This window comes from Mycetomoellerius zeteki, unplaced genomic scaffold (genome assembly GCF_001594055.1).
Source record: "Mycetomoellerius zeteki isolate Tzet28-1 unplaced genomic scaffold, Tzet1.0 scaffold292, whole genome shotgun sequence".
NCBI lineage: Eukaryota > Metazoa > Arthropoda > Insecta > Hymenoptera > Formicidae > Mycetomoellerius > Mycetomoellerius zeteki.
The window spans coordinates 387,368-400,622 of NW_017257274.1; the positions used below are offsets into that span (position 1 = coordinate 387,368).

Sequence of the window (13,255 nt, forward strand, 5' to 3'; positions counted from 1 at the left end):
CGGATTTTCTTATCTCACCCGCCACAAGTTCACCACCATAACGTTCAGTGTTAATTCCTCGAAATTTTGCAACGCATACCGACAACGTGGAATAACCGGGTAATCTGACTCAAATTTACATGGCTTTAATGTGTAAATTATTGTACTTTCTACGGAATTTAGGAGCAGTCGAATGAAAATAACATGGGATCATCGAATTGATGATCTTATAAAAGAATAAGAAGTAAAAATGTTTGTCTTTATCTTTATAAGAATTAAAAGAAAATAGATTATTTGTTTATAAATTAAATTAAATGAAGAACAATAAAAGAAGAAAGGCTCTATTATTTTACGATTATTTATTTTGTATTATTTCTTCTCTTTTAAAAAATATATTATGCACATTAATGATATATGATTGATAAAAAAAACGTGATAGTGACATACTTTGACCAACTTTCTAAATATTTCTACGAATTTAAAAAAGAAAGAGGAAGAGAGAGAGAGAGAGAGGGGGGGGGAGAGAACAAAAAAACGAGCGAGTTAATTTGTAGAAGAATTTATAGGAGAAAGATGGCTGCGGCAATAGATGGTACAGTTGTTTCGTGTTCAATGTACGCACCGAAGCGAACATCGCTTTGTCAAATTTTCACACAATAACATTTGAAGCGTCGCCTCGCTTTATTCGGAATATCGATTGATACCGTTTCTATTGGCTTTACGTATGGCAGCTTTTAACTTTCTACTGTGACGTTGTAGATTCGCTGCACGTTGGCAGCGTTTCTTCTCCGTCACGAAGAGCAAGTCTCGCAAATGATGGGAGATTTAGGGAGGGCTAGAGATGATCCAAAAAACGATTTCGACTGGAATGGAGTTACGTTAATTGTTGCATAAGTTCACTTTTATACCAAAGATGAAATATTTCGTCGAACAGGCATTCGTAGATAATCTCGCGGAGTTAAAATGTGACACCCTGTTTGTAATCGCACAAAAATTAATATGAATGCGCTATATCGCACCATTCAAATATGTGCGATATGCATAGTGTTATAAATCGGCAAATATCCAAATACATCGATGAAAAAACATGTTATTCAAAACTTCGACGAAATTTTATTTTTTATACTGTTGTTTAATAGACAAAATGGTTAAAGGAATTATGGATTTTCTTTTTCAGTGCCGATGGTAATTACGAGGTGACTATCATGACTAAAGCGATTTTAAACCACACTGGAAGGGTCACCTGGAAACCACCGGCGATCTATAAATCATTTTGCGAAATCAACGTGGAATACTTCCCCTTCGACGAGCAGACTTGTTTTATGAAATTTGGTTCATGGACTTACGACGGTTATACGGTAAGTGTTGTAATTCGAATTAATCAATTGATGCGGCTACGAATTCTTATTTTGTTGGAGATTGTAAGTTTATGCCTGTCAAATATTTATACTAAGATAATTTAGTTTCTCAGTTTTATCTCACAAGTAATATATCATTACAATGCAAAAAGAACAGAAACTGTAAGAAGGTAACTTTAAATAACATATATTTTTTAAATATAATTCTGCAGAAATAATTGCAAAAATTATCACAAGTGGTGAAGCATTGGAATTTATCATTCTCTAATGTATAACGCAGATTAGAATATTTTATGTGCAATATTTTATCGCGAACTTAAATATAAACGAGTGTCATATACATATTTTTCTTAAAAGTAGAAAAATATTTTTTTCACGGTATTTTTCAATTATAAAAATTTGTCTGTTATGAAATAGCTTTTTAATGTATAAAACGGGAGTAATTTAAGTAATGTTACCTATGTACATATTCATCGCGTTTGCATTAAATTGCGCTCATATTTTTACATGTTAATAAAAAATCATTTTTATTTTTATTATAAAATCATAAATTTTACAATATATATATATATGTATAAAAGCTTTTTTAAATTTATAAATGAAAATTATAAAAATAATATTATTAACGTCATTTGTTATTTTATATATATATATATATATATAAAATTACGAATATTGTATATAAATGAGTTGGGATTAATTTGTAATGATGAGTATATTACGTCTAAAGTTTCTGAATTATTTTATTTATATTATTTACTTTATTTATATACATACTTTATGTATACATTTTATTTCCTTTTATATAGTTTCTATAAATTGTAAGATCAAGAAATTTTGTTATAACAAGTTACTATAATTTTTATTTAAAAAATATTTTAATATAAATATAAAATAGAAAATATACATAAAATAAATAAATAATAAGTATCTTTGTAGATCTAAAAATATACAGTGAACAGAATGATTTACAAGCTATTATATTTATGCAGATATAACTGAACTTTTTTCCATGATTTTGAAAGATGGATTTTCAATTGAAATGATAAAAGTTTTGATAAATTTGGGTACAAATATTTAAACAGTATCTATGAAAAATGTTTAAGATCGGCTTTTTCATCTAACTTTGCCCGTAAATTAGCCAACCTCTCGTCTACATTCTAGTCTTACTCACTCTAAAGAGAAACAGAAAAACTGTAATCTCCTGGATAACTTTACCCGACAGCTAATTAGAAGTAGAAAAATTGCGTATTAGTACGGCAAATTGAATAGTTAAAAATTACATCGCTTCGTTTCCCTCAAACCGTTAATTACACATTATTTGCATTGTGCAATTCTTCCAAATTATATTTATTCGATCGAAAAAAATTTTATTAATTTATTCTATAAATAAAAAATATATTTTTTATTTGATAAGTAAAGAACTATAGAATAAATTTTAGTCGATTAGGTATATATTTGCTCTTATTTTGTTTTTTTTTCTTCAGTTTACAATTGAATTTTTCTATTTACCTATATTACTGCGGTACAGTACACAAGTAAATTTATTCTTTATTATTTCACAAAATGTCTAAAAATTATTTAACGGAACACCTATTTTTGATTGATGCAATGAGAGCTGCATTTTGCGACGTCCCGACGATGTTCTTTCTTACAAGTTCTAATTTTAACGGATACTAAGTATATATATGCATGTATGTAAGAGAAAAAGAAATAAGAGAGAATATCGTCGATGAATGTCACAATTCGGCGATTACATACCGTGGCGCCTGTTTGTCTCATCCATTACGTTTTCCTTCGTGCTCGATCCGACAAGCGAGACTCCGCTCGCTGACTGACGGATATATCCGTCACTGACAAATCCGCCTGTCTGCGAGAGTTTTACCGCTGTACAGCAGCAGTATACGTAGATATAAATCCCACGTTCCGTACGAGAGTAAGCCATTTCGACAGAGAAGCTCGTCCGCTAGCCACTTCGAAAACACACCAGTGCCAATGATCAACCCCTCATCCACCTGCGGATAGCTTCCGTTTCCGCGCTTTGGTTTCAATTTCCTCCTATCGGCATGTCTTGCGTGCGTATCGGGAGTATTTTTCACCGCGAAAAAGATATCGAGATGGTCAAGAGTGGAACGACTGTAAAATTCTTAGGTCATGATTTAGATTGGATAGGTAGTGGATATTGTTTGATCGATATTCTTATCAATTTTATGTGTCGTTTTAAATCATTGCACATATATTACGATGTCAATAAATCAACGTAACAATTCATCGCTAATATACTTTCAATGTTACGTCCATTAAAATATGACATGAAAATTCATTTCTAATTTCTTTAGACAGAGATAAATTACTAAAGATAATATTACAATAAAAAATACACTGTTTTTCGAGAAGATATTTTATTCATTTTATTTGAGAATTATTATACAATTTTTTAAAATATGATGGCAATAATAGCTTATGTAATCGGCTTGTAACTTTATTCCACTCTGCAAAATTTGAAAAAAGTTGAAATATATTAAGCCTTTACATTGATTTCTTCTGTAATTTAAATTTAAAAAAAGGGAAAACCTTGATTCCCTACGAAGGAGGATTGGAATTGAAAAATCAGGAAACGAATCCGATTAAAGCAGCGCCACGAGAAAATGCACGTGAAAGGCGCAGTGAACGAACAGTGATTGCTCATCGAACTATCGACAGATCTCGAAAGTGGTCCAGGGAGGATCATCCAGCGAAACTCCAATGGTGGTCGCGATTTAGCTCTCCAAACCTTATTCGAATTCCGTAGACTTCGAAATAACCAAGACCCGTATCCCATGCAGCCATTAGAGATATCCAATTTCTTCCGTTCGTTTTCCTTTCGCTCTTTTCCTTTCCACGTTTCTGCTTTCTTTGTTTTTTAAACAATCGCGTATTTCGAAAATTGTGCCGAAAGATAAAATTAAGCGGCGCACCGACAGTAGCTAGGTCAAAAAAGTCCTCCGAACATAGAATATAGTTACACAAGGGTGTGTCGGCCAGTTATAGATTTTCTGAAATTGAAATTGAATCGAATTCCTTGCAACAACTTGAACATTTTATAACATTAGATTGCAAATTTTTATTAAATATATGAGCAATCATAAAACGCATTAAAATTTCATTAAAATAAGATTCTAAGAATCAAATAAAGAATAAGATTTCCATGATCGAAGTTCAATTCAGAATTTTTAATTTATTTTGAGATACTCTCGACATCCTTCAAGTTTATAATAATTTTATTAAAAATTGTTAATATCTTGATAGTAAAATAAGCAGCTGAAATAAATTCGTTTTAACTTCAAGCATTTGTACATGAGAGAAAATGGCGCGATACTTCAGAACATTCTGTATTGCTTTAAAATGTAAGTGGATATATGTCCACAGAACACCCTTGAAAGTCAACCGCGAGGTATTATTTATCGCGGAGGACTGTATTAGAAATGTCTTCGTGTAAAAGTCGTAGAGTCCATAAATCCCAAAACGCAGCAGTTTAAGCTACAATGACTCTTTCGAGCTATTGCCTTCTTCATTCGAACGATGCGAAATCATAGTCTCGCATTTTATGTTTTTTTTTTCTTTTTTAGGTATCTCATGCATATAAAATATTGTAAAACAAAATGCAAATTATTAGTGATATTGTATCTCAGAAAATATTCGTGTCTCCATAAAAATATTAATATATTTGTTTAAAAATCCAATATTACTTGCCATTTCATACGACAAATCAATTTCAATTCCTGAAAGCTGATAGGCTAATCAAGATAATTGTTAATTAACGGAATAACGTGTCTTACATCAACGTGCTTACATATGTAGAACCATGTCACACACACACACACACACACACACACACACACACACACACACACACACACACACACACTCCGCCACTCGCTTTGTCCGTCTAACTCCTTCCGTAACTCCGATTATCCGAAGTACCGATTAAACAGTGCTCTAAGATAACAATCTTTAGGTATTCTAAGTACTTGTGTTCTCTGATTATTTCTCGTTGGTGTGTTTCGATTATGTACCGCATCGAACTGCCGAGTTGAGGATTAAGATGCCAGATGCGATGGAGTGGAATAACAATTTGGATTTAGCTATTGCAGTTTTGGATTAGGCCTCTAAGATCGTTTCAATGACGCGTAGTTTGAAAGCCGGATTCAGGGGATTCGTTCGAAAGATCAGTTGGATTACAAATCTTGAAATGGATTACAATGCTTATTGTATGCAAGGAATATGTACATCGGATTACGCTATGCTTTGCATACAAGTGTGCATAAATATAGGTATATTGCTTACTACAGTAAATTTTTTTGATAATATATGAAATACTATTTACGAAAATGAGAAGAAAAAAAAGGGATGAATAGGAGACTATTTAGCTTAATTTGTTTACCTTTAATTCAAATTGTTTTATGCAGGAAATTAGTAAAAAATTGTGTTACTCTTTATTATTATTACTTCTTTTCTTGCAGATCAAAGTTTTTATTTTATACATACGTTATATTATACAAAACTATGAGATAAAATTAATAGTAAACTGTTATTGACTTCTCTCATGTAATTGTAACCATTTTAGTTGCCAAAGTAATTTTTATATTCTTTTAAATTTATAATTTTCTATATTATTTGCGTACATTATGACATTTGGAAAATTTTAACAGAAAAAAGCAAGTAATATTCATGAAATGATAATCAAGCTACAATACATTTCAAAATTCTATTCTTTATCGTTGTTTGTACTATATATAACAAATAGTATATTTTATTTTATAATTTCAACTTTTACTACTGATGTAATTTACAATTATGATGATAAAAATTATTTTTAGCTTGTATACAATATGCAAATTCCTTAGTACTCATATATATATTATATTTTTATGAAGTATTAAATATCCAGATTGTACTACTATATTTGCTAATGTAAAGCATAAATTTATTTCAATAATATACGCGTAAGTTTCGCAGCAATGTGTTTTAAAATAAAATATTCATACGTGGTACAAAGTATATGTTGCGTGCAAAGTATACATATGTGTACATATTATATATATATAATATATATATAATTATTATTATTATATCAATATTAAACGACGTTCGAAAGTTAGAAAATCTCAATATTGAAATATTACGCTGAAAACGTTTTGGAAATGTAAATAACATATAATATTCTATGCTGCAATCACATATGATGAACAAAATATGTTTTATGCTGCAATCACACATGACAAACTTCTGCATGTGTTTAGCAACAATTATTTGCAAAACTATTATATAATTATTATTAATTAATGCTAAGAATAATTCGTTGCGATTCTGTTACTGCAGAGAAAAGATTTTATGATTGCGCTTTTTATACTTGGTCGAGATCGCAAAACGATCTTTATGCATTTGTGTGCACATCATATCCGATTCCATTCACGTTCGATCGTTCTTCTTGTGTTCACAGGTCGATCTGCAGCATCTCCTGCAGACCGAAGACTCCAATAAAATCGAGGTCGGGATCGACCTGACCGACTATTATATCTCCGTCGAGTGGGACATCTTAAAAGTGCCTGCCGTGAGGAACGAGGCGTTCTACATGTGCTGCGAGGAGCCCTATCCCGACATCGTGTTCAACATCACCCTGCGCCGCAAGACCCTCTTCTACACGGTGAATTTGATAATACCGTGCGTGGGCATATCCTTCCTATCGGTGCTGGTATTCTACTTGCCGAGCGACAGCGGTGAGAAGGTCTCCCTGTCGATCTCGATACTCCTCTCGTTGACGGTGTTCTTCCTGCTGCTGGCCGAGATAATACCGCCCACGTCGCTAACGGTGCCACTCCTGGGCAAGTACCTGCTGTTCACGATGGTGATGGTGACCGCGTCAGTGGTCGTCACGATAGCCATACTAAACGTGAACTTCCGCTCGCCCGTCACCCATCGTATGGCCAAGTGGGTGCGAGTAGTGTTCATCCAGGTGCTGCCGCGTTTCCTCCTGATCAAACGGCCAAAGAAGGACGACTACGACTACGACGATGAGGATGATTCAAAGAACAAGGGTGGCCCTGGGGTCGGCGTGGGCGACATCGATGACAACGGTGTCGACGACGAGGACGACGACGAAGATGATGTCGAGGCGGCGAACGGCAAGCCGCCCGAGGGCATCCTCACCGATGTGTTCCATGTTCCAGAGACTGATAAGTACGACACGTACTACGGCAAGAGGTTCAGCGGAGAGTACGAGGTACCGCCACACGGTCTGCCACCGCCAGCGACGAGGTACGACCTCGCCGCCGTTAGTACCGTCGGCCCCGTCGCACCCTGCTTTGAGGAGCCCCTACCCTCGCTGCCACTGCCGGGGGCGGACGACGATCTCTTTGGGCCATCTAGCCCTGGATACGCTCACGAGGACGTCAGCCCCACCTTCGAGAAGCCGTTGGTACGCGAGGTCGAGAAGACCATCGACGACGCCCGCTTCATCGCCCAGCACGCCAGGAACAAGGATAAGTTCGAGAGCGTAAGTACGATACACCTTTGACGTTTGCCAATTTACTCGTGAGTTTGGGACGGATAACGCTATCGTTCAAGCGATACTGGAGAAGGAAATACGCGTCAAATGGATATGCTTTAATAAGTTCTATTATACTTGTGCGCTCGTTCATTCGCAATTATATTGGATTACGACACCAAAAAGCAAAAAATTATGCGAACTTTTATATCCGCGTTACGCGAATAATCTTTCTTTCTCAAATATGATTTAAACGTATTAAGAATTATCTTTTGATTCATCTCTGTACTGATAAATGACTATATAATTAAATCTATGTAGACATATATTCTATGTAAATGAATGAATATAGAATTGTAATAGATATATTTTTTAACAAATTTAATTTTATAAAGGAAAATTGGAAAGACTTGTAGTTGTTAATTCACGTATTAAAAAGGTAATTTTCAATATTTTAAAAAACTTCTATGAATTCGCGAGAGAACTAATTCTTAACGCATAGCTACAAAAATAATTCACACATGATCTTTTGATGTTATTATCGCAAATAATGCAAATATGATTGATAACGATTAGCTACAAATCTTAATTGCGTATTCACGAATTACGATAGTCGGATCAAGAGATCAGCGGGGATCACACAATACGCACGATGGATCACTTTGCCTCAAATGTATTTCGGGAAACCACGATCTCCGGATTATTGCCGGAGGGATTGAGACTGATGCATTTGACACGGACTCATGAACAGTACGCGATTGCTTTTATCGTCGCTCGTGCAAACACATCGAGTGTTTAATTGCAATCAGCATTTCGAGAGTGAAGGATAGCAGAGACACTCGTGTAGGAATAAAATTTGCTTACGCGTAATAGAATACACATACACTGTTTGTAAGAAGTCACTTTTTTCTCCCCGAAGTGTCATAGTATTGTATATGCCTTGATCATTTTTTCGCACTGAATGCCGTCGTTAGAATTTGCGTAGCGCACTAGGATTTTTAGTAAGTTGGGATGGTTTTCGCGTTCTCCAATTTACTTAAATGTCATAGACTTTATTTAAAAACGAAAGTTTTTTGTTTTATTATAAAAAATGTCATTTTGAACCCATTTCACCTCAATTTACTGAAAATCCCGACATACTATGTAAATTTTGCCGACAGCGATCGCGTTCAGCGCAGAAAAATTTTCAAAATATGTGCTGTGACATTTTAGAGAGAAATTTGGATGTCGAAGAGTTTGATAAACTTTATTATTCCCATTTTATTAAGTCGCTATATGTTTTGTCTCCGTTAATCCGAGGAATTATACATTAAAGCAAACGTTTAAAATCAGAAGGGGATTTCCAAATTTTCGACCGCATCGCATCCTTTTCGTGTAATTTTGTTTCTTCAAAAATCAGCTGCTTGCAAGAATCATCTCGTCAGCTGGTAGTCATTAATTCGTATGAAACTTCGTAGATATGTAAATCTGTCTTAAGAGCATGATACGCTTCTTTCATACCCTATCGTCCTTTAATGGTATGACGTCTGACCTTAAAACCAAACGCCCACTTTTTCACGTAACTTTTAAGCTGAATGAAGCGCAAAGGAAAATGTTTGTGGAAGTTTATGACGATCAGCAAACTTGCTTTAGATATCAATATGCTTTAAATATAATACAGCTAATATTAATTTTTAATTACGGCTGACGTTATTGAGAAAATCTTCTGTGAGACGATAATTTTATGTAATATCGTTGTGTTTTACTTAACAGCGATATATACTTTCTTTATAACTTTCCGCCAATCGTCGACGTGCCATAATTTTCTAGTCAGAGAATATTTTCTGCAAGTTTTTAAATTATATTTAAAAAAACGTTTAGATAGATCGCGAAGCGCGAACGGAATCGAGTTATTTGATATAATTTGTTAGCGAGCAGATCTTAATTGTAATCAATTCTTAAAATCAGAAGTTATAATAGTATGCAAAACATTAGATACCCATGCGATGTGCGCAACTTTTATAGTAGGAACGGTGATTTGTATATCGCAAAGCTTACTGCTATTGTGGAATTGTGAAAGAGGATTACTGCACGTTTTATTGCGTTGCATTCCGGTACGATGGCTGGGGCGGTTTCCGATCATAACACGTACGTCGGTCACTACCGCGATACACGAATGACAATAACGTCATATGTATCATACGCAACTGCCTTTGTAATTCTGCACGCAATGAAATATTTTTCGTTATCACCGAGTCCGCGTGACATAAGAGGATTATTGACTTCTATTATATAAGAAGCAACGCGAACAGAGATTTTCATTTACCTAGTTATCGCACTGGAAGTGGCACTATATTAAGATTTTAAGATATTAAGGGTCAACAGGAGAGACTATGGAGACCTCTGAAGACGAATTTCTTTATGCTGAAATTATGGCTAAAATACTGGATAAATTGCGTTTTAATTGCGATATTTGAAACCAGAAAAGGCTCCTGAAAGCTGAAGGCTCGTACAGAGCGATTTTTTTTTTTAAACAAAATAAAAATTTGTTTTGATATCTCACCAGATGTGTACTATAGTGCAATTCAGGTTTATATAACTTTTATTAAAAAATTTTCAAGAATTAATTTGCAAAATTCGGCTCTGTACGCGCCTTTCCAACTTTATAAAAAAAAGAAACCAAAAAGGTTTTATGACGTAATATTATTTCTTGGAGATAAAATATCAGCATAAAAAAGATATCTGCACCGTAAATAAGGAGCATATCATTTTATTCATTAAAATGTTTTTAAGAATGAAATTGCAAAATTTGGTTCTTCAATAGGCTTCGTAGTTCCGTAAAATATAAATCAGAATGAATTTCATGGCAAAATATTTCTTCTACGAGACAATATATGATAGAATTTGATAGAGTGTAGATATGTAACTGCACTACAAATGAGGTGCAAATGAGTTGGCTTGTCACTCCTGTCGAACCTTAAGATACTATATTAGATTAAACTGTATTGATCAAATGATTCGTACAGTCCCGTCATTAAAGTGTAGAATTTCGTGAGATTTCACGATGAATTCTTGAGATTAATGAATTCGGTGAGATCATAAACGTAATGAAATTGTGCATTTCTATGAAGATGCCACTATCGGTTTAGAAAGACTGAGATAGCTTGAATCACAGCTCTCTCTTTCTAAAGTATCGAGTTGAAGAAAAATGTTGAAACTCTTGAAAATATTGTATTAAACAGAAATAGAAATACCGAATTGAGAGATGCTGTTGTGATTCAATTCTATCTAGTAGATATAAGATTATGAAATGCGCAGTCTGTACACCACGTTCATGTTTGAGATTCGAGTTGAGAACAATTGAAAATTTGAGCGCTTTGATTATTTTTACGAATAAAACTATATCGTATTACTTGCCGAGTGTTCGCAAACGTGTCCGAGTTTGCATTGCCAAATTGGCATGTACGAGATTTGCTTCAATTTCAATTTAATTTTTGATTGGCATCGATTTATGTTCGCACATTTTAAAGTCGTTCAAATATAAATACGCATTTAAGAAAATTGCAAAACAATTTTTGTAATGATGGTACTTGTTAACGTCGCACGTCGCCCGTCTATGTGCGACTGTCTAAATTATTCCATACGTACGATTTGTAGAACCTGACCCAGATTCTCGAATTTTAGGTGGATCGCGAATTGGTTTCTTGCAGTATTTTGGATTTTATAGCGTCGAATGTATCGTGACCCGACTCAAACGCGTATACTCCAGAGATTTGGAAATCTTCGTAAAATTGAGGAAGCGTTAACTCTGCCGAATTTCGACGATCCGTAGACATAATCCGTAGCAGCAGCCATGAAATAACGACGTTGGAAATACTGAAGAAGGTTGAGATTAAACAAAATGGAGAGTTCCCCTTTTCGGCCTTTTTATGCTTTATTTTCACTCGCTTTCACCGTACGGTTCTTCCAAGCGCGCAATAAAAATGAGATATCCTTACATTTATATTGACCATCGCATAACCCACTTTATAAAACAAAACGCATTTGAAATGTTTGGAATGAAAGCCTCGACGGAATATATGATTCATAGAGTATCTCAAAACGATTGAAAATTGGGCTTGTGACATTTTTCTCGTGGAGTTTGTTATCGATTTGTTTCTTGATGGAAATGTCGAACGATGTCATCAACCTTTTATTTTTTTTAACTGCAATGTTTTTATAACAGTTTTGAATTAAAAATTTATTTCAAATTTCCAACAGGTGAAATAATATTTTATTGTTTATTTTTCTTTGGAATGATTTTTGAAATTCCGAAAGAAACCTTGTACTTTTTAATCAGAGAAGCATCAACATTTTGACATTTTCTCTAATAAAAGCTGATTCCGAACTTTACGAGAAATGATTATATGTCCAGTTTCCGCAAGTTTCAGGGCACCCTATTTGTCGTGTCGTTTACCTAAATTGGAACTTCGTGGTTCCGGATGTGGCATGATTTCCGGATACGTAGTTTGCCAAGATAGATCTTCGGATATTCTAGTACCATGGTAAGCCAAACTCAATGAAGCTTCACTTAAAATCATTCTCGATATCGCGCGCGTAACTTTTACGAATAAAATATACGCTGGAGAACGCATTGCGGTAGAATACCACTCATTGCCAAATACGCCCGTTTTGCGGCAAATGTCGTTTACGAGCGTACATAATGCGGAACGTTTAGAAAATGTCATTTTGCAATATTAAGATTCGATGGAAGAATTGAACCCAACTCGTCAAAATTCATTTCAGCATTTTATAGAAAAATTCTTATTTTATTTTATTTTGTCCGCTTTAAAAATATCCATATAACCTTTTTGCGAAATGCAAACGTGTTTTCATGCGTATCACGTTTCTTTAGAGTAACGCATATTATTCCGAAAAATATTTCTCTTATACCCTTACCTTTTATACGTTGTAAAAGAGCTGTGAGATACGTTATTTTAAGAACGCTCTATATAGAATAATGCGTATGGGTGCTTACAGTAAACGCATTATATACCACGTATGTTAGCATATAATAACATATGTATACGTTATATAGGCGTGTCCCTAAGTATATATTATATGCATACGTAGGGGAGAGTTGCCAAATGCGTACTGGTCGCTTAAATCGTACCTCATCAATATTTTATATTATTAGTTAATATAGGCAATATTTAGTAACAATAATATAAAATATATGAGAAATTAGTAATATAGACAAAAATATAATAGCTTACGTCTTGTTTTATGAATGTTAGCGGCGTTTTAAGAAATCAGGTACATCTGATATTAATTTTTAATCAACTTATGTAGTTGATAACAACGCGATTATACAATTTTATTATAAATTTTTATATTTTTATAAAAGAAGATTTATTGTAGAATATTTTACATT

General features: G+C 34.0%; 1 protein-coding gene across 1 annotated transcript in view; it reads left to right on the forward strand.

Moving 5' to 3' along the window:
- Positions 1-13,255, forward strand: part of nAChRalpha1 (nicotinic acetylcholine receptor alpha1) — a 91,075-nt gene that overhangs the window by 74,882 nt on the left and 2,938 nt on the right. The window contains exons 4-5 of the mRNA XM_018450718.1: positions 1,157-1,337; positions 6,820-7,872. Coding sequence (XP_018306220.1) covers positions 1,157-1,337; positions 6,820-7,872 — 1,234 coding nt within the window. The remainder of the gene's footprint in view (positions 1-1,156; positions 1,338-6,819; positions 7,873-13,255) is intronic.